This window comes from Mustela lutreola, chromosome 12 (assembly GCF_030435805.1).
Source record: "Mustela lutreola isolate mMusLut2 chromosome 12, mMusLut2.pri, whole genome shotgun sequence".
NCBI lineage: Eukaryota > Metazoa > Chordata > Mammalia > Carnivora > Mustelidae > Mustela > Mustela lutreola.
This window is the reverse complement of record NC_081301.1, coordinates 37,113,977-37,137,131: the sequence shown is the minus strand read 5'-3', so window position 1 is coordinate 37,137,131 and position 23,155 is coordinate 37,113,977. Positions and strand designations below refer to the sequence as shown.

Here is a 23,155-nt window from a genome sequence, read left to right as displayed (position 1 = left end):
GAGTGCCTGAGTGGCTCGGTATGTTAAGCCTCTGCCTTCAGCTCAGGTGGTGGTGTCAGGATCCTGGAATCAAGCCCTGCATCGGGCTCTCTGCTCAGTGGGGAGCCAGCTTCCCCCCTACCCCCGCCCTGCCTGCCTCTCTGCCTACTTGTGATCTCTGTCAAACAAATAAATAAAATCTTTTAAAAAAAATATGATTAATTCTCAATCAGCAAAATGCAGATTAAAACCACAATAGGATATAATTAACCAATTCCAGACTGGCAAAACTTTAAAAGTTAACAGGAAGTGTTGGCAAGGTTGAAGAACAACAGGATTGCTCACACACTGCTTGTGGGAGTGTACATAACTTTGAAAAGCAGTTGCATCATCTAGTGAAGTGAAGATATGCATGTCCTCTGACCCAATCACTTCACAACTAGATATATATCCTAGAGAACTCATATGCTATATACTGGAATACATGTATAAGGATATTCACAGTTACAATATGCAGAATAGTACCCCAAAAGAATCCCAACTATCCATTAACAGAATGGTTAGACTGTGGTATACTCATATGACTGAATACTATACAGCAAATAAAAACAAAGTTACATCCATATGCAAAAACACAGCTGTAACTCAAAAGCATAATGTTGAGCAAAAGAAGACACTAAAAAATTCAGTGTGATTCTATTCATATGAAGTTTAAAAACAGGCAAAAACGAAGTTACATAGTTAATGGATGAATATATAAGTGGCAAAATATAACAAAGAACAAGGAAGTGATTAGCGTAAGGGGCCTGGGTAACTCAGTTGGTTAAGCGGCCGACTCTTGATTTCAGCTCAGGTCAAGATCTCAGGGTCGTGGGGTAGAGCCCTGAGTCAGGTTCTGCCCTCCGTGGGGAGCCGCTTGGGATTTTCTCTCTCTTTCTGCCCCTTGTCCTGTATGCATCTGTGCTTTCTTTAGCTCTCTAAAAATAAATGAATAAATTTTTTTTTTTTAAGATTTATTTGACAGAGAGATAGTAAGCAGAGCGACATACAGAGGGAGAGGGAGGGCTCTCTGCTGAGCAGGGAGCCTGATGTAGGGCTCCATCCTAGGACCTTGGAATCATGACCTGAGCTGAAGGCAGCCGCTTAACCAACTGAGCCACCCAGGCACACCTAAATGAATAAATCTTAAAAAAAAAAAAAGTGATCAGCATAAACATCAGGATTATAGGGCACTGTGACTAGAAATTTGCATAAGGGTTTGTGGGGTGCTAAAATGTTTTATTTCTTTTTTTTTTTAAGATTTTATTTATGTATTTGAGAGAGAGAGAGAGAGAATAAGCAGGGAAAGGGGCAGAAGGAGAGGGAGAAGCAGACTCCCCGCTGGGTAGGGAGCCCGATGGGGGACTCCATCCCAGGACCCTGGGCTCATGACCCAAGCTGAAGGCAGACACTTAACCAACTGAGCCACCCAGGCACCCCTAAAATGTTCTATTTCTTAATCTGGGTAATTGATTATAAAGGTGCTTGTTTCTTGGGGTGCCTGGGTGGCTCAGTCAGTTAAGCATCTGTCTTTGGCTTAGGTCATGATCCCAGGGTCCTGGGATTGAGCTCTGCCTCAGACTCCTCTGCTTCTCCCTCTTCTCCTGGCTCACTATCTCTGTCTCTCTCTCAAATAAATGAGTAAAATCTTAAAAAAGAAAAAAAGGTTTGTTTCTTTATATTAATCACATTTAGGCTTTAAGCATTTTACTGTAGAGTGCTATTTTTCACAATAAAAATGGTTAAACCATTTTTTTACCTGAAGGGAAAAAAGCTCCCTTAATGACACAATGTAAAGCTAGGGTTGAGGACCACTGCATTAAAGGAAGAGTCACCAAAAATATATTTGTACATAAATTAATAAATTCCCAGTACAGAAAAAAATTTAAATGTTTTAAACTGTGTGGTGTTTTGTTTTGTTTTGATATTTTAAACTGTTAACAGTAGATATCTCAGTGGGGAATGGGGAATTATATATAGTAAGTGGGAGGTGGCCTTTATTTTTCTATCTTCTTAGTATTTTTGTAAGGTTTATATCTAATAATGAAAAGTGTTAAAAGATAACATTTATTTATTTAAGATTTTTATTTATTCATTTGAGAGAGAGAGCACAGAAGGAGTGGGAGAGTGAGAAGCAGACTCCATGCTGAGCAAGAAGCCTGATGTGGGACTGATTCTAGGACTCTAGCATTATGACCTGAGCTGAAGGCAGACGCTTAACTGACTGAGACACCCGGGCACCCCAAAAGATAACTTTTTTTTTTTTTAAGATTTTATTTATTTGACAGAGAGAGATCACAAGTAGGCAGAGAGGCAAGCAGAGAGAGAGGAAGCAGGCTCCCTGCTGAGCAGACAGCCGATGTGGGGCTCGATCCCAAGACCCTGGGATTATGACCTGAGCTGAAGGCAGAGGCTTTAACCCACTAAGCCACCCAGGCGCCCCCAAAAGATAACTTTTAAAAGAAGATTTAAAAATATCTCTGAGATGGGCGCCTGGGTGGCTCAGTGGGTTAGGCCGCTGCCTTCAGCTCAGGTCATGATCTCAGAGTCCTGGGATCGAGTCCCACATCGGGCTCTCTGCTCAGCAGGGAGCCTGCTTCCCTCTCTCTCTCTCTGCCAGCCTCTCTGCCTACCTGTGATCTCTCTCTGTCAAATAAATAAATAAAATCTTAAAAAAAAAAAAAAAAAAATCTCTGAGAAAAAACCTTTGGAAGGGTATAAAAAAAAAAAAACTTTAAAATTAGTCGCTTCAGTTTGGAAAAGAGAATGGAAGGAATATTTTCATTGTAACTCTTGAATTTTTTTCCCAAAGATTTTTATTTGTTTGTTTGTTTGTTTGTTTTAGAGAACAAGAACCAGCAGCGGGGAGGAACAGGCAGATTCCATGCTGAGCATGGAGCCCAGCCTGGGCTTGTTCTTGTGCTCCTGAGATCATGATCTGAGTGGTTGAGTCAGATGCTCAATGGAATGAGCTACCCAGGCACCCCTGTGTCTCTTGAATTTTTAAACCCAGGTAAAAGTATTACCTATTAAAAAAAAATTTTTTTAAAGTAATCTCTGCACCTAAAATGGGCTTAAACTCACAACCCTGAGATCAAGAGCCACATTCTCTACTGACTGAGTCAGTCAGGAACCCCCCTTACCTGTTAACAATTTTTACTTAAAGTAAAGCCATTTGTCTCCAGCAGCTTTTCCTACTACCATAGAAATCTATACATTAGCAGCCTGTGAAACTAGCACAAAAGTACCCTGGTCGTGCATTAGGTTCTCCCCATGCTCCACAGCCTGTAGAGAAGGGAGCTATCCTCTCAGAGGACTCACATTTTACAAATGTTGAAGTGGCATGCTTGTCATGGCCATTTGGCTAAATCTGAGTCTATTATATTTGCTAAATAGCAAAATGAATTCTTTCCCTGTACTTAGGCTACTGTGTGTGTGTCTGGGGTAGGTAGTAAGGAAAGAAGAGTTACCTCTAAGAGGAGGTCCACACTATCCACCTGAAGCTCTTGCAGTCCCACTATCTGTATCATGTGCTTGCTATCTTCTCTTGCAAAGAGCCTGCAGATACAAGAACATGGTTGGTATGGCAGACCTGCTATGAGGAACTTTGTTCTTGCCTCCCCAGAAAACATTCCATTATTCTACAATTAGGGAGCAGTTCTGTTATTTGAGTGAGATTGATATGTATCCTCCCGCCCACTCCCACACCTCCTTGACCTCAGCCCCGGGCTTCAGAGATGGTCTTTAACTGCTGTAAACAAGTCAGGATCTTTAACTACAATGAAAAGAATGATCATAGGATTCAGACCTATACCAATCAGTGGAGGGTATATTTATGGCTTCAGTGATTGGCTCAGGACTGGATATGGGATCTCTGCTGGTCCAATCAAAATAAAGTCCTAGTTTCTGGTTGTTAGGTGCCTGGGAGTGAGATGCTGCTGCTCCATCTTTCTGGAAGTGAGAGTATGTGTAGTCCTGGGAGCAGTGCCAGCCATTCTATATCCACCAGAGAGCCAGTTTTGGAAGCTAATATCATAGAAGACAGAGCTGAGCAAAGAAATTGGGTTCTTATAACATTCCTGAGTTCCTAAAATAAACAGGTCCTATGGTCTAATTCTCCTCTAGGCATTCTAGTTATTTGAGCAAAAGACTTCCCTGGGGCGCCTGGGTGGGCCCGGTGGGTTAAAGCCTCTGCCTTCGGCTCAGTTCATGATCCCAAGGTCCTGGGATTGAGCCCCACATTGGGTTCTCTGCTCAGCGGGAAGCCTGCTTCCTCCTCTCTCTGCCTGCCTCTCTGCCTACTTGTGATCTGTCTGTCAAATAAATAAATAAAATCTTAAAAAAAAAAAAAAAAGACTTCCCTAAATAGCTTAAGCCAGTATATATGGGATTCTACTTTATTTCCAACTTAAGGAGTCTTGATACATCTTCCAAAGGAGAAAGGGAGATCTGGTGCTCTAACTGAATTTCTCAGGCCTATATGTAAGATTATAGTCTATCATCATCACTAAATCAGATATATCAAGGGGCACATATTAAATCTATTAAAGACTCTAAGATTATTTTTCTCCCTTAGTAAAATAGTGATTGAGGTTAAGAATGGAATTCCACTTTATAGCCAAAAAAGAAAATGATTTTTCATTTTTTTTAAATGAAAAAAAAAAATTTTTTTTTTAAGATTTTATTTATTTATTTGACAGAGAGAGATCACAAGTAGGCGGAGAGGCAGGCAGAGAGAGAGGAGGAAGCAGGCTCCCCGCTAAGCAGAGAGCCTGATGCGGGACTTGATCCCAGGACCCTGAGATCATGACCTGAGCTGAAGGCAGCGGCTTAACCCACTGAGCCACCCAATTTTTAAAGATTTATTCATTATTTGAAAGAGAGAGGGATGTGGGGGAAGAAAAGAGAGGGACAAGCAAACTCCCCGCTGAGTGGGGAGTCTGACGCGGGGGTCATTCCCACGACCCTGAGATCATGACCTGAGCAGAAAGCAAGAGTCGGACTAACCAACTGAACTACTCAGGTACCTTTTTTTTCTTAGTTTAGGTTTCACACCAAACTTCCAAATTTTTGCAGAAGGACTGGAGGAAAACAGCTTCACCAATCCCTGTAACCTATCAGAAAACAACTATTGGAACAGTTAGGTTTCTGGAATAAAAGAAGGCTCTAGCTTTCAGAGCCCTCATGTCATTCCTGAACATACTTTTTAGGCCCTACACCATGAGCTCACCCCAGAAAAGTTCCTAATGGACAGCCCAAAATGCACTGTTAGATTTTTAAATCTTATAAGTAAGAAATAAATTTCTATCACTTCTTATGCAGGGGTATAAAAACAATTTAACCTCTACTTTTATGAGTTAATTTGGGACTTCATACCTTACATAATTGCAGTTTCAACCTCCCCCAGAAATGTGTCTTAAACCCATCAGTCAGAAATTTTCTGATAAGCACCAGGGAGGTAATCTGTCACATGGGCCCTCTCTATCCCCCCTAAAGGGAAATGAGATAATTCACGTAATAAGACCCCCTTCCCTTCCCCACAAAGGAAGGTGATCTTGCCTGGAACCATCTTTTCTTTTCTTTTGCTACTTTCTTGGTCCACCCTCCTTTCCATTTTGTATAATTCCTTGGACATCCCCTGTACTTGCTAGATGGAATGATGCCCAATTCATGAATTGTTTAGTAAAACCAATTAGATCTTAAAAAAAAAAAAGTTAATTTGAAGATCATAAGCTTTGGTTTCTAGCTTAAGAGATGGTCTGAGGGAGCACCTGGGTGACTCAGCTGGTTAAGCATCTGCCTTTGGCTAAGGTCATGATCCCAGAGTCCTGGGATCAAGCCTCACATTGGGCTCTCTACTCAGTGGAAGCCTGCTTCTCCCTCTCCCTGCCACTCCCCCTGCTTGTACTCTCTCCCTGTCCAAAAATAATAATAATAATAATAATTTGAAAAAAAGAGTTGCACTGAGCATATATGTTTCTGTTCACCTTTGCCAAATCTTGCTATTACTTTTATGAAATATTATTTATTAAAAAAATAAAAGATAGGGACGCCTGGGTGGCTCAGTTGGTTAAGCAGCTGCCTTCGGCTCAGGTCGTGATCCCAGCATCCTGGGATTGAGTCCCACATTGGGCTCCTTGCTCGGCAGGGAGCCCGCTTCTCCCTCTGCCTCTAGCCTGCCATTCTGTCTGCCTGTGCTTGCGCTCTGTATCTCTCTCTCTAACAAATAAATAAAAATCTTTAAAAAAAAAAAAAAAGATAAAGAGGATAAAGCATAATAACTCTAAATAAAAAGAAAGGGTGCCATCAGTGAAACAGGAGATTTCAGAAGTACCAGTGAGACAGGTAAAAGAGATATTAGCCAACTAACCAGAGATATAAAAACAAAAAGAAAAACCCACAGCTCAAGACACTTACAGAATAAGTGTGGGTCTTCCCTAGTGAGCCCTAAAAAGAAACTTCAAAGCCAGGAATTAGCACATCCTATCCCCTTGGCTACAATTAAAGAATGCAAATATACAGGGCAGTATATCTGAGTAATTCATTAAAGAACTGCACTCAGAAATAGCTGACTAGATATCCTGACTGTCCCTTCACCCAAACTAATGTACAGACACACACACACACACACACACACACAGAGCACAACAGCTTTTATTTTCCTGCCAACCGTTCTTTACACAAAGAGGATTTCGATTACCTCCATTTTGACCTCAAACTTCCTAATTGATTAAGTTCTTTCCAGCTTATCTCTTCACTAAAAGACCCTACAGGCATAGCATCCCTATAAGGGGACCCAAATTACCCCCACTATCCCCTCAACCAAGAAGGACTGCCCTGAGCCACCAAGACCCCACCCATGATTGACCCCAAGACAATGATCAACTTGACATTCACAACCCAGCTGCTTGTACCCACCAACTTTTGTCCTGTATTTTCCTTATATAAACCTAAAAGTTAAAAAAAAGGTGGTGGGGGGGGCGGACTGGGGGCGCTCAGTCGGTTGGATTAAGCAGCTGTCTTTGGCTCAGTTCATAATCTCAGGGTCCTGGGATGGAGCCAGGCACTGCATCAGGCTCCCAGCTCAGCAGAGAATCTGCTTCTCCCTCTCCCTCTGCCCCTCTCCTCATTTGTGCTCTTTCTCTCTTAAATAAATAAAATCTTTAAGAAAACCAAAAACAACAACAAAACCCTAGGAGTAGTATTTTTGGCATGTTGGAGGCAGTCTCTGAAATGTTAGTAGTCAGCTGTCTTCTTGGTGCTGGCCTCACTGAAATAAATTCCTTTCTTGTTTCACCACCACTCAGTTTTCTGCCTTTGGATGTCGTCAGTGGCTGGTGGTTGAAACTGGTCTGTTTGGGAGCCCCAGAGCCAGACACTCTAGCTTCCCAGTGCCAGGCTACATTTTTGACTGGAAAGGGCTCCTAAGTAAGAGTGCTGGGGCTTGGAAGAGCCGCTGTGATTGAGCTAACCTGAGGCTTCAAAACCAACAGAGAGGGTAGAAAAGAAAAGCAACTCCTCTCCAAAGCAAACCCAGAGCGGAACCCTCCCTTATTTGGTAGTTGCCATGTCAGGACTGAACCCTGAACACCTGTACATTCTCTGAACTGTAGCATACCCAAAGGTCCTCTTTTCTTTGAAATAGTCCACAGATGGTGGTCTGCCCAGGCCTAGTTGCTGGATTCTCCAGTTTCCCAACTCAATATCCTAGTGCCCCTCTACCATGGAGGCCTGCTCTAACATGCTCTCCCTACTGAACTCTGCTGCCTATCTATCCCCACTCCCCCATTCCAATGCGTGCCTGAAGCACGTGGAATTTGCACATCCTTTTGAACAGCTCTGTAGGGGCTAGGATACCTTTGCTGGGGGCTAGCTTTTGTAATTGATTTGGCTTCCCTAGCCTTCCACTGTGCTTAGCCTTAACTCTCTCCACTTGGTGTGGCTGCTCCCAACAGGTCACAGATCTGGTTAATTCTATTATGATACCCTTTTATCCTTCCACCTCCCCTATTCCATCTCTCCTTCTCCTAGTCAGTTGCTACTTTCACAACTTCACTGCTTCTTGCTCAATTAAAGCCATCTGTTTCAACCTAAACAAACTTTACACCAGAAAAATACAATAGGGATTAAAGTCAGTTGATGAATCCATTTCTAAATTACTGTGTTATGTTGCAAGGGCAACAGCTTAAGACTTACAAGAGCTAAAAGTCTAATGTGAAGAAGACAGACTTTCTTTTTACTGATTTCAGAAAACTATCATTAAGCTTACCCTAAGATTGTTGAAAGAAAAAAAAAATAAGAAAGCAGGAAACATTATTTATAGTTCTTCCAGTGTAATAATAGGTCAAAAGAGCAGGAAGGAATTTAAGTACATGTTGATATCCTGACTTCCTGAAATCATGACCTTTTTCATAGACCAAAATAAAAGGGATAGTCTTGTGATAAACATTAGGATATTGATCACTTAAAAAAAATACTAATGGAAGGTTAATTTACATTTTTCTTTCTAGGTGAACTGGCAGTTTAAAAAATATTTATCAGATTCAGGAGACTGATTTCACAAAAAGGCACTAATATAACAAGGCCTCACATCAAATCCCATGAGTCAGTGATTCTGTGGGACTCTGGCCTAAAACAATGATCCACAAATATATAGTTTCCCACTTATAATCAGTACCTTTTCCTTCTATTTAAGAGGTCATAAAGTTGTCCACAGTAGATTTCATAGAAGCTGATCCACACGAAGAGGGGCCTTCTCGGCTGAGACACTTCTAGTTGCCTGAAGATGTCTTTGGCAGCCAGGGCATAGAGTCCTGGGTTCTGATGAGTTCCTATCATGGTATAGGTCTTCCCAGCACCTGTCTGTCCATATGCGAAGCAAGTGGCATTGCCTCTAGGGGAAAAAGTCATTTGTATAACATATATACTAAGAAAAATACTATTATACACATAGATTTTTCATGACAAAACTCAGAAACAGAATCCTGTTTATAGCTGATAAAATTCAGCTATAAGCATACAATCCTTTAAGGAGAGGAGGGGTTTACCTTATAAAAACAACGGAAGAAGAAAAAATATTCTCAAAGCAGTACACGAGTTTTTTAATAGGAATTTTTTTAATAGAACTGGTTATACCATAAGATAAGGACCCCATGCCCTACAGAATTCTGGAGAAGATGATTTTTGCCTTAATCCTAAAAGGTAATCTTGATGAAAGAAGTAAAAGAGAATTAAAATAAATACAATAAACAATGGAAGACCATATGATGAACAGGGTGGTACTGACTACTCATAAAAATTAAGCAAGTTTATGGGATGCCTAGGTGGCTCAGTAGATTGAGCCTCTGCCTTTGGCTTGGGTCATGGTCTCAGGGTCCTGGGATCGAGTCCTGCATCGGGGCTGTCTGTTCAGCGGGGAGCCTGCTTCCCCCTCTCTCTCTGCCTGCCTCTCTGCCTACTCGTGATCTCTGTCAAATAAATAAATAAAAATCTTTTAAAAAATTAAGTAAGTTTAGACTGAGGTAAAAATCAGTGTAAGCAAAATATTTGAGGAAGGACTTACAAACGGGTTTTTCAAAGGACCTCAGTTTTCACTTTCATTAATAAATTAATGGTTACTTGATTTTCAAGATCACTTCTAGGCCTGACATCATGTGATTCTAAGTAAGAATCACTATTCTTGTGTGTGGGTGGGTACGTGCATGGGCATGAATGTGAAGAACAGCAGAATGGAATCTGAGGAACTGCAGAATGGTGGACAGAAGAGCTGGGAGACTAACCTGCCAATCACGTGTTTTCAGAGAAGCTACAGGCCAGGAGCTACAGGCCAAGATTATCTGAGTACCAGAGGCCCAACTATGAAGCACAGAGTAGAAAGTGACCATAATGTCAACTAGTAAGCAGCTATCGCAGACTCCAAAACAGGAATCACATGGGTTAATGATAAAAGTAGCTACTTGCGGGGCACCTGGGTGGCTCAGTGGGTTAAGGCCTCTGCCTTCGGCTCAGGTCATGATCTCAAGATCCTGGGATTGAGCCACACACTGGGCTCTCCGCTCAGTGGGGAGCCTGCTTCTCCCTCTCCCTGCTTCTCTGCCTACTTGTGATCTCTGTCTGTGAAATAAATAAAATCTTAAAAAAAAAAAAAAAAAACGTGGCTACTTGCACCAAGAAGAAAAGTCTATGTACAGACACAGAAGTGGGGGATACTGGAGGTGGGCAGAGAGATGAACATGAAGAAAGGAGCCTGAAGCCAGAAAGAAATCAAGGAATGAGTAAGAGGACAAGAGCAAAGGAACCATCGAAGTGTGAGAAGAAAGAGATAGTAGCTAACTATATCTGAGCTGCTTAAGCAGAGACCAGTTACTTATTGTTTTTTGAATCTAGGTTCCTGGCTGTGTAGGTGCTTGAACACAGGGGCAGAGGCACAATGAGTAAAAGGATTAAAGGAGGAAAACGTGAACATACTAAAGATGTAGCAGAATGAGACCAAAGAATAATATCAACCTTATCTTCTGAACTTTTTTTTTTTTTTAAAGAGAGAGAAAGACAAAAGAAAATGCGAGTAGGGTAGGGGGAGAGGGAAAATGAGAATCCCAAAAAGGCTCCACACCCAGTACAGAGCCCAACACGGGACTTGATCTCACAACTGAGATATCGTAACCTGAGCAGAAATCAAGAGTCAGAAGTTTAACCAACTGAGCCGACCCAGGTCCCCCATCTTCCGAACATTTTAGTGATGAGCTTTTTGAAAAACAACAAATATGGGTATGAAAAATCTCTTATTACCCTTTGTAGAATGGATGCATTTAACTTGTACCTCTTTTTTTAAAGATTTATCTATTTATTTGAGAGAGAGAAAGCGAGCACACAGGCATGTGTGCATAAGCAGGGTGGGGAGGGGGAGGCGGAAAGCAGAGGGGAAGGGAGAGGAAGAGAATCTCAAGCAGACTCCCATGGGGAGCTCAATCTCACCACCCTGAGACATGATCTGAGGCAAAATCAAGAGTCCAAAGCTCAAGTGACTGAACCACCCAGGTGCCCCTGCACATTTTATTTTACTTTATTTTTTAAAAGGTTTTATTTATTTATCTGACAGAGATCACAAGTAGGCAAAGAGGCAGGCAGAGAGAGAGGGTAGCAGGCTCCCCGCTAAGCAAAGAGCCTGATGCGGGGCTCGATCCCAGGACCCTGGGATCATGACCTGAGCCAAAGGCAGAGGCTTTAACCCACTGAGCCACCCAGGCACCCCCACCTTTTATTCTTCAACTGGTACTGTTTTAACATTCAAATTCTAACTTTAGAAACTTGCTCTCTTAAAAAGTATTCCCTAGATTTGGCACAAAAGAAATTGAACCTGAAAGGTATTTCATTTTTTCAGCCTGCTCAGAATAAAAGAGAGTTTTAGTGATGTCTATAAAACAACAATAAAAAGGAAACAAAAAAATTAGTCAAATGGTTATCTGAATAGCCAATGAGCATATGAAAAGATTCTCAATATCATTAGGCATTTGGGAAATTAAAATTCAAACCACAATGCGATCAAGTTACATTCTCACTAGAGTGACTAAAATAAAGAAGACTGACAACACCAAATATGGTAAGGATGTAGAAATGCCACTCACAGGCTGCCCCTGCCTGCCACACTCTTGTGCATGCTCTCTCTCTCAAATAAATAAATAAATCTCAAAAAAAAAAAAAAGAAAAAAAGAAAAGAAAAGAAAAGAAAGAAAGAAAGAAAGAAATGCAATTCACATAAATTGCTGTTGGGAATAGAAAATGGGTGTATGGAAAACTGTTTTACACTTTCTTTTTTTTTTTTTTTTTTTAATTTATTTGACAGAGATCATAAGTAGGCAGAAAGGCAGGCAGAGAGAGACGGAGGAAGCAGGCTCCCTGCTGAGCAGAGAGCCTGATGCGGGGCTTGATCCCAGGACTCTGGGATCATGACCTGAGCCAAAGGCAGAAGCTTTAACCCCCTGAGCCATCCAGGTACCCCTGTTTTACACTTTCTTATAAACACACACCTATCCTATGACCCCAGAGATTCCCTTTCCAGGTTTCACTCAAGATAAATGAAAACATATCCAAGAAAAAGACTTGTACAAGAATGTTCATACAGCTTTATTCACAATAATCCCAAACTGGAAATAACTCAAATGTCCATCAACAGGAAATTAGATAAGTTGTGGTATATTCATAGAAGGGAGTATTACTCAGCAATAAAAACTATGGATACATGCAACACGTACTAATATCAAAAAACATTATGATAAGCCAAGCATAAAAGAACCTATATAGGAATGATTCTATTTCTGTAACGTTCTAGAACAGGCAAAACTAATCTATAGTGATGGAAAGCAGGTCAGTATTCTATAAAACCTGAGGGTGAAAGTAGAGGCTTACTAAAAGGGGACGTGAGAGAACTCTCTGGGATGATGGGAATGGTCTATTATCTTGTTCGAGGTATTGATTACTTGGATATATACAACTATCAAAACTCATCAAAACTGAATACTTCTTAAGATCTGTGCATCTAATTTTATGTGAATTATACCTCAATATTTTTAAAGTTATAAAAATTATTTTTAAAAAGTCAAACTACTCTGGAATCAGTGATACTAGTAGGCTGTTTGGCATTTTCTATCTATATCTGCCTATATTTTGAATAAACAACAGAGGTCCCTAGTACCTTTTTGGTCCCATTTTATGTTTATTGTGAATAATTATTTCAAAATTTTAAAAATACATGTATAAAAAAATAGATGATAGTCACTTACCTATCCCATGCCAATGAAAAAGGCAACTGAACTATCAGCAGAATACATGATTCCTATTATCAAAAGTTCAAACTAAACCACTTATACCTTTTTATTCTGAGGGCTTTGATGAAATTATATTGTTGACAACTTATATTTTTGCTGAAAATTTCTGAATGCTCAGTAAATCCTATAGAGATAATGCACTCCTTAGAAGAGTCTAAATTCATCAGATTAAAACACAAATTTATGTCTAATTCAAAAACTGAAAAACATAAATGATACTTGTAGAGAAATTTGTTATAGAAAACAGTATGAAGCAAGAGAAGCAAATAATGACTATCATACCCATTGAAAATATGCTGAATGAGTGGGTGAGTAGTCTTCATGTATACATCCCGATTGGTGCATGCTTCACCAAAGACTTCATCAAAATAAAAAACATGCTGAAAAAGAAATGTGATTTTTATCGAAAGAGACATTTTCTGGATTTTCTTCACCACTATTCTAGTTAATGCATAATAAAGGTGCAAGTATGTTTTTTAACTAATTAAGTAACTAACTAGGACAAACAAGAGATAAATAAGCAATAACTGTCAAATGACAGGGCCGCCTTCTACTTGAGGATCTCTGTAGACATGTTCTTACAATATAAAAACTAAAGCACACAATTTTTGTTTTGTAAACTGATAAATACGAGAGTGAGCCAATCCTCCTTAGGTCCAGGAGAAATGAATTCTGTAGGGATTATCCTCATAGCCCAGCTAGGGCCAGCATATTTGAAATTTGGGAGAATTCCAGAGGAAGACTTCCATTTCATAGGTTACATAGCTGAGCTTTTCTTTCCTTTTTAAGAGATTTTATTTATTTGACAGACAGAGAGAGCATGAGGTGGAGGGGGTAGAAGGTAGAGGAAGAAGCAGACTCCCCACTGAGCAGGGAACCCAACATGGGGCTCAATCCCAGGAGCCTGGAGATCATGACCTGAGCCGAACACAAATGCTTACTAAACCAAATGAACCACCCATGCACCCCCATAGCTGAGCTTTTAATTCCATGAACATTTATTGCTCAGTTGGTAATGTGTATAAGTGCAGGAGGCACTTCAAAGGGCCCAAAGATACTTCTACCCCACCCCACCACCTAAAGATATGAATCCAGACAAGTATACAAATGATTCTAAGCTAGAAGAAAATTGAGCAATAAAGTACATGTGGAATTCAAGGGAAAAACATATTCCTTCTGATTGGAAAAGACATTATGAAAAAGACTGCACAAAGAAAGAGCCGTAGAGGAAAATGAGGAATTTAAGAGTTAGAGATGGAGGCAGGGAAGATATTCCAGCCACAAGGAAAACGTGAGCAACAGTCAAATCAGGGAAGCACAAGGAACATTTAGGGAAGAGAAGATTGAGTGTGGTTGAAACATAGGATCTTGGTAGGTAGAAAGGTGAAACAGAAGGCTAGAATAATGAGTTAGGACTATGCTGCATGGGTATTGGGATACTAGCCTTAAGGATGGAATGTTCATATTTAACTTAGCAAATAGTGGGAAGACAATAAAAAAACTTTGCAAAGGAAAGGGATGATCTGAGCCATTTTACTGGAAGATTAATCTGGCTTCACAATGTGAATGGACTAAGAAAAGGGACATTGGTAATCCAGTGGTGAGTTAAGAAGGTCTAAATTCCATGATGACAATGAAAATATAGAGGAGATGGAGGCATGAAAAATTTGGCAACTGCCTGCATATGATTCAATGGGGAGAGAAAGTAGTCCAAGGTGATCCCCAAATGAAAAATCATGATAACCTGGAAAAAGATAGAAGACCCTATTAAACTGGGTCTGGAAGGCATTAATTCAGCAGACATAATCATTTGCATAACTTAGAGGCTACTGGCAGCCAACTATGTCTGAGTAAAAATCCTAATTTCAAGCCTGACTGTAGCATAAAAATGCAGTCCATATACAATGAACGAGACATGAGATCTTTTCTGCTACCTTTTGGGCCTGCTCTAAATACCCAGATAAGAGACAATCCAGCAAAGTGAATTTGGGCCAATTTATTGCATGGGTCATTCTACCCAGGTTTGATTCTATTTTGTGTACCATTACATTAGAAATTTGTTAGGTCACCTTAGCAGAAACTGGGGCCACAAAGTTTAATTTATGAGTTAGAAAATATCACCAAAAGCTAGAAAATAATCAAATGTGCAGTACAATAAACAGACTGTGAGCTTTTAGGGGTATGTAATATGTGATAGGATTTTAAGAATAAAATGTTTTTAACTGTTGAATTTGGGTTGTAGGTACATAGGGGTTCATTGTATTTTTGAATAAAGTTGAAAATGGCAATAATTAAAGGTAAAATATATTTTTAAATATATATTTTGGCATTTCTCAGGAAAATAAGAAAAAAATGAACACAAGTAAATGTGGGAATTCATTAAATTTTAAAAAATTTTCTTTTACTTCATTGAGTATATGGCTATTCTTTTTTTTTCTATGAGTACTTATGAATAACTTTACCTCTTGAGTAAAAACCTTAGAAAACGCTTACTGATTAAAGGCATTAGTGTCTTTCCTTCCAATAGATTTATGTACTGATTTTCCCAATGCTTCTGTAAATATCCTTAATAAAAGATATGTGAACATACAAGATTATAATTAACATATATTACATAAATATAATAAATGCTAGCACAAGATATCTATCTCAATATTATACATATATATATACACATTCCATAGTCCTTTGCATCGCATATATTTCATTTGATTGTACTTTATCAATTAGGTTGTGTTAATACACTTTATTAATTAGTATTAATACACTTTATTATTAGCCTTGTAATGATCAGAGTTTCACAATTTATTTTTTAAATAAGTTTTTTCAGATTATAAAAGTAACCTGTATTTATAGAATAGCTCTGGAAAGATAGACTTAGATCAGGTAATAGTGGTTGCCTTCAAGGAGGAAATACAATTAGCAGGACACTTCACTGCATATACTTTTTAAAAAAATTTTTTTTAAAAGATTTTATTTATTTATTTGACAGAGAGAGAGAGAGAGTACAAGCAGGAGGAATGGCAGACAGAGGGAGAGGGAGAAGCAGGTTCCTTGCTGAGGCTGAGCAGGGAGCCCAATATGGGCTCTGGGACCATGACCTGAGCCAAAGGCAGATACTTAACCTACTGAGCCACCCAGGCGCCCCTCTGCATACCATTTTGTATGTTTTGATTTTAAATAGGTGAATCCATCTTACTCAAAAGTTTTAACTTTTTAAAAAAAATTTTATTTATTTATTTGACAGACAGAGATCACAAATAGGCAGAGAAGCAGGCAGAGAGAGAGAGAGAGAGAGAGAAGAGGAAGCAGGCTCTCTGCCGAGCAGAGAGCCTGATGCGGGGCTCGATCCCAGAACACTGGGATAATGACCTGAGCCGAAGGCAGAAGCTTTAACCTACTGAGCCACCCAGGTGCTCCAGTTTTTACTTTTTATTTAAAAGTAACATGCTGATTACAGAAAAATTTAAAAACATGGAAAACAACAGAGAAGAAAATAAAATTATTTATAAATCTTACTACCCAGAGATAGCCACTATTGACTTTTTGATATATTTTAGAACTATCTTTTTTCTATATATATTTCTTTAAAAAATTTTTTTAATTTACAGATAATGTATTATTAGCCCCTCTCTATATATTTCTTTATTTAAGAAGCTGGAATGGGAGCCCCTGGGTGGCTCAGTTGTTAAGCGGCTGCCCTCAGCTCAGATCATGATTCCAGGGTCCTGGGATCGAATTGGGGTGACTGCTCAGTGGGAAGCGTGTTTCTTCCTCTCCCACTCCCCCTGTTTGTGTTCCTTCTCTCACTGTGTTTCTCTGTCAAATAAATAAATAAAATCTTTAACAACAACAACAAAAAAAGCTGGAATAAAATATACACAAATTTGTTTCCTTGTCTTTTCACAAATTGACACAAAATTTAATGGTAAGTAGGAAAGCACACTGCATGTATATGATCATATACACACTAAGTAACAAAAGAAGATTTGAAAGGATAGAATATTTAATTAAATGGATATATAAAACTAGAGTTGTAATTCTTGAATAAGTTTAAAAATTAAAGCCCAAAGAATCTAGGACCAATATTTATTTTCTAGGTTTGCTATGAACCTCCTTTTTCTTTCTACTTAAGAAAAAGGGGTAAAAGTCCTCTCAGCACTTGTATTATGGCATTGATAGGTAAGGACTCTGAGAGCAAAGGTCCAAAGTTCAAACTGCAGAGAAAGTGCTATGAAAACTATGGGTGTTCAATATGTATTGACCAATGGGAATGACAAAGAAGTAAGGTTATTACGTTTTGGGATAATGGAAAAATACAAAAGATAAGACAATGCTTCCTTGAGGGAATTACTGTGACAGAAGCATCATTAAGGACTTCTTGGATAGATGGTGACTGGACAGGGCTATTACTATGGTTATAAGTAGACATGGAACTAGATAACATCATAACTAATTGGCATTTAGACCATCTTCAAAATAAATACCTCCCACCTAGACCTAATAGACTGTGCATTGATCAGCAGTCAATAAGACTGTTAAAGTGATTGGGTTGTTTATACAGTGACCTAGTAATTTAGTGCTCACAGAAAGACTCAGTGGATTACTTTGAATGTTGCTGTGAAACCCAATTTTGATAACCAAGAAAAAGTTGAACAATGCATGTGTAAAAGAGGGGGAAAGTGCTAATAATTTGACTTCAATGTTAACATATTTATCCAGGAGATTAAAATCTCAGCTAACTAAAGTGAAATGCTAGCACAACACATTACTCACCACTTTTTTTCTCTCTACCAGTCACTGGGTTTTGAGGCAAGAGAACAGAGAGAGAATAGTATGTATGAATATAATATGTTTAGGGAGGCAGATTCAGATTAAGACCTGAATTCCCAAATCTTAACATCTGGTGGGTAATCCTCTGTTTTAGATTATTTACAACTGCTTCATAATTATAAGAGTATCTAAATTAGGGGCACCTGGGTGGCTCAGTGGGTTAAAGCCTCTGCCTTCGGCTCAGGTCATGATCTCAGGGTCCTGGGATCGAGCCCTGCGTCGGGCTCTCTGCTCAGCAGGGAGCCTGCTTCCCCCACTCTCTCTTTCTGTCTGCCTCTCTGCCTACTTCTGATCTGTCAAATAAATGAATAAAATCTTTAAAAAAAAAAGAGTATCTAAATTATGGTAGCTTCCATCTATGGGCCTGCTTCTTCCATAGGATACTGAAAAGTTATTGCAAGGATATCTTTTTGCTTGAAATAAGTTCCCTTCAATACGAAACTCTTTCTCCTCGGAGATTTTGGATCTTTCTGCAGGTAATTAACATCTTCTTATGTGTCTAAGTTACTAGTGTTTTATTTAAATACTTATATGTTCGATGTAAAAGTGAAATCATATCCCTGAATTATACTTACGCACTATATCTACCCTATACAAAGTAGCCTGTTCAAGAGCTAAATTTCCACCAAGTTATATCTAAGCCCAAAGAAAGCTGAGAATCAAAATAAGCAGTTGAGTGGCAATCTGGAACTTTGTTGCTTGAAAACATATCCTCCATCATTAACTCCAGACATACACACAGAAGAAAAAGTTCACACTGTGAGAGACAGGCAAGAATTGAGACTGACTGTGGGATCACTTCATAATCATTCTGGGGCATACACTCAGTGATTCGTCCTACCTACCGCCAATTCACTACATTCTTTTTATCCTTTCAGTCCCCACTTTTGCCAAGAGGTATAATTTCACCCATGTAAAATGTATTAAGTGAATGTATGATGCAATTCTATTGTCTTAGAGTGCAGAAATTATGTTATTGTTTCCCCCACTGCACTGTATATTTTTTTTAAATGAAGGCCCAGGGTATTAATGATTTATATCAGGAATGAATGCCAACACCCAAAGCAGAAACTGGATTTTAGAACTTGTATGCTTTCATTCAAATAAAAGCAGAAAGTTGACACACTTGATATTAGTTCCAAACAAAAAGGAAAGCATTATACCTGCAGAATATATTGTGTAAGGTCAACTGCTTCTTTCTTCTCATGAACAAGTAGAGTTTCTTTGTCTTCTATGGTAATAATATTAATTTCTCCACGACGTACCTCCCTCATGCCCAGAGGGCGTTTTCGAACACAAACTCTGATTTTCTCCATCTCAGTCCAAGGATTCTCTTTCTCTGAGGTGTTCTGTCTAATACATATTTATAAATGGGCTTTAATTTTTAGTAATAGGATAAGGCTACTTAAGAGGTCAAAGTATCACCACATTTTATTATTTTATATATACATTACACTTAATATATATACACGTTACACATATTATTTATAAAACTTTCTCAGTATCAACACTTTAATATGTAACTTTATACATATTAGCTATATAGAGAATTCTTAACTAAATCTTCCTGATTACTTCTGTCTCTACCCCTAATCCGTCCATCCTTTGTCCTGCCAACAACAAAGGAAAAAAAAAAAACAAACCCAAACTTGCTCTAGCTCTAAGGTTTTTGTGTTTGGCTTCCAGATGTGGTCTTGCAAAAATTTCTAATGGTGGATATTTTTCTATATGTCCCCTCAGATCAGGCTGGTTAATCCTCAAAATCAGACACAGTATGTCGTGACCACCCCTCCTCTCAATCCAATTATTCCTACACATTTACTACTTTCTTTTTAAAAAAAAGATTCCATTTATTTATTTATTAGAGAGAGAGAAAGCATGAGTAGGAAGGAGAGGGAAAAACAGACACCCCACTGAGCTGGGAGCCCGATGCGGGTCTCGATCCAGGTCCCTGGGATCATGACGCGAGCTGAAGGCAAACGTTTAAATAACTGAGCCACCCAGGCACCCCCATTTACTGTTTTCTTGACCATTCACTCTAATTTCTTTTTTTATCCTACCTGGGTTTACTAAATACCTTGAATTAGGTAGTAGGTTTCAATGTACTTCTCCTTTGTTCCTCCTAAGTATATTCTGCCCCTCCCTTTGTCTTGCTTTTTTACTTCCTTTTTGTCTACCTGATATGTTTGTTAGAACACAATCCTGTATTTCTTATTCCCAGGACAACTTTATGACTGGTGCTCCCTACCACTATCACCCTTCTACTCAGATGAATTTCTTCTCCCGCTCTGACTTCAGTGAACTTATCAAACTTTTTTTTTTTTTTTTTAAGATTTTATTTCTTTATTTGACAGAGAGAGAGATCACAAGTAGGCAGAGAGACAGGCAGAGAGAGAGGGGGAAGCAGGCTCCCTGCTCAGCAGAGAGCCCAATGTGGTACTTGATCCCAGGACCCTGAGATCATGACAAGAGCCAAAGGCAGAGGCTTAACCCACTGAGCCACCCAGGCACCCTGAACTTATCAACCTTAACAGCTAGAATATTTAATGAAATATTCCTTGAGGTAGGGATACCAAATTCATCAGGTTTATTTACTGAACCTAAAGAGGATATATATGCATATCTCTAACTGGCCATTTACCTATATAGAAATTCCACTTAACCTGAGTAACATAGGATTCTTGAAAATAGTTTACCAGGAATAATGCCTTTGATCCATATACAAAGAATGTCTTAGGCAAGACAAATTATTCCCTTCCTTTAAGCTTTAGAATTTGATTAATAGCCCCTAAAAAGCCTTTGTAATAGATTTTACACAGGATATTTCACTATATAATTGCTTCATATCAATTTTAATTTTGAGCCCTCCAACTGGCCGGAAAATTACTTTTTGCCAGGATTTAAATTAGTAAAAAGGAGCAAACACAATTCTAATATAGTTCTATATATAGTACAAATAGTACTAATATAGACCATAAAGGACTACTTCAAGCTTTAAAAGCATGTTCTTTTTTTTAAGAGGGGCAGCGGGAGAAGGAGAGAGAGAAATCTTAAGCAGGCTCCATGCCCAGTGCCGAGCCCAACACAGGACTTAATCTTACAACCCTGATCAAAAGGCGGACACAACTGACTGAGCCACCAGGTGCCCCACCATGTTTTGTTTTGTTTTTTAACCAACATACAGTAGACTTTTAGAAATGTACCATTTTGAGATTAAGTGTGGCAAAATCCTGACAATCATTAAAAGTGGATGAGGGGCATATAGGGGATTCATTGTTTTATTATCCCTTCTTCTGCATCTGTTCAATTTTTTAAAATAAGAAAAAAATTTAATGCATTCTTTTAAAGGGCCTGTGTCTAAATCTCTAGTTATTGGGGATTATTAGTAACCTAATCATATAAAGCTAATCAATGATGACAGAAAAAAGTTTTTTCAGAAGTGACTAGGGACTTGAGGATGGGTCATGTGGTCAAAAGGACTGTAGTTTTCCAGGTCAAGGGGCAAAAAAAGAATGAATGTTCTTCTGCTAAAAGGCTCTAGTTTTTTTGGTTGTTTGTTTTTAAGATTTTATTCATTTATTTATGAGAGAGGGGGAGAATGAACGAGTGGGGGTGGGCAGAGGGACAAGTAGACTCCCTGCTGAGTGAGGAGCCTGACATGGGGCTCAATCCTAGGACCCTGAGATCATGACCTGAGCCCAAGTCAGTTGCTTAACTGACTGAGCCACTCCTAGAAGGCTATGGTATTAATGCCCTGTATTCCTTAGAAGAAATAAGCTGTATCTTTCTGACATGAAGAGGTAAGACAGGAGTTAGGCCTATTTAAGATCTCTAAATGTATTAGGCATTTATTAAAATTCTGAATTAGGGGTGCCTGGGTGGTTCAGTTGGTTGTGGATGTGCCACAGGCTCAGGTCATGATCTCAGGGTCCTGGGATCAAGCCCCAGGACACAGGACACACGACACACAGGCTCCCTGCTCAGCAGGGAGCCTGCTTCTCCCTCCCCTGCCACTCCCCCTGCTTTTGTTCTCTCATTCTCTATCAAATAAATGAATTAATTAAATTAAATCTTTTTTTAAAAAAGATTTTATTTATTTATTTGTCAGAGAGAGAGCGAGAGCGAGCACAGGCAGACAGAGTGGCAGGCAGAGTCAGAGGGAGAGGCAGGCTCCCTGCAGAGCAAGGAGCCCGATGTAGGGCTCGATCCCAGGACGCTGGGATCATGACCTGAGCTGAAGGCAGCTTCTTAACCAACTGAGCCACTCAGGGGTCCCTAAATTAAATCTTTTAAAAAAATTCTGAGACCAGTAATTTAGTTTGACCTTACTTGATTTGAGGCATCCAAAGAGAATGCGCTTTGGACAAGATGACATCCTAACAGCAAGACTTAAGTTGGTGAGGGAGTTTCTCAGGGTTCTAAAATCCTGACAGCTACTTAGAAACATTTAGGTGAGAAGATAATATCAGGGTTATTGGGGGAAACGTCCTTTTTAAATCTCTATTTCCTTACTGTAATAAAGAGTGGGAAGAGAGATAAAATAATGACATAATGAGAAAGCTCAGTAAAATAGCTTTCACTCTGGGTTTGTCATCTATAAACCTCTTATAAGAGAACTTATCTCACCATATGGTTGTTTGTCTTCCCACTCACTCCCCCTAAGAGTCTAAGAGCCTCCACATATCCTAATTATCTTTACATCCAGAATCAGACCTAGAAGAGGTAGTACTTAAAATGTGCCAAATAAATGAGGAAGCAATATTTAAACTAAAATATTCACTCTGTACAAATAAATAGTACAAAGTGGTATATTTATAAATAATTCCAATTTAGATTTTTGTATTGTTCATTAAAAGACAAATATTCAAGAAAATATTTGTTCTTTTAGCAGAGCTAACCAATGGACAGCAACAATCCTGGCTTTGATAGTCATGGAAAAATCTAGTTCTCTAACGATAAAAAGAAGAAAGGAGGACCTAAATGCTTTGGGCTCTGCAAAAGAAATAAAGTTTTCAGAAATACTATAAAATGCACTAAGTATTTCAAATTACTAAAAGTACTTTTGCCTGTAAAATTGGGTCTTTCATTTTTTGGGGGGAATAAAAGAACTGGTTGGTTTTGAAATCTTCTGAAACCTTAGCCAATATAGGGCCAGATATAAATATACACCTTGTTTTAAGGTATGAATAATAGCCTTTAAAAAAACTGTGGCTTAAGAATGTATTTTGTTGGGGCACCTAGGTGGCTCAGTGGGTTAAAACCTCTGCCTTCAACTCAGGTCATGATCCTTGGGTACTGGGATAGAGCCCTGCATCTGGCTCTCTGCTCAGCAGGGAACCTGCTTCCCTTCCTCTCTCTCTGCCTGCATCTCTGCCTACTTGTGATCTCTGTCTGTCAAATAAGTAAGTAAAATCTTTAAAAAAAAAAAATGTATTTTGTTTCAGGGCGCCTGGGTGGCTCAGTAGTTAAGCATCTGCCTT

The 23,155-nt window shown here is 39.1% G+C and overlaps 1 protein-coding gene across 4 annotated transcripts in view; it reads right to left on the bottom strand.

The window, feature by feature from the left end:
- The window catches only part of KIF24 (kinesin family member 24), a 91,885-nt gene that overhangs the window by 42,264 nt on the left and 26,466 nt on the right, over positions 1-23,155 (bottom strand). For all 4 annotated transcript variants that reach the window (XM_059141937.1, XM_059141938.1, XM_059141935.1 and 1 more), the window contains exons 3-6: positions 18,839-19,028; positions 13,125-13,222; positions 8,696-8,911; positions 3,489-3,576 (exon numbers count right to left, since the gene is read on the bottom strand). In XM_059141937.1, the coding sequence (XP_058997920.1) occupies positions 3,489-3,576; positions 8,696-8,911; positions 13,125-13,222; positions 18,839-19,028 (592 nt within the window). The remainder of the gene's footprint in view (positions 1-3,488; positions 3,577-8,695; positions 8,912-13,124; positions 13,223-18,838; positions 19,029-23,155) is intronic.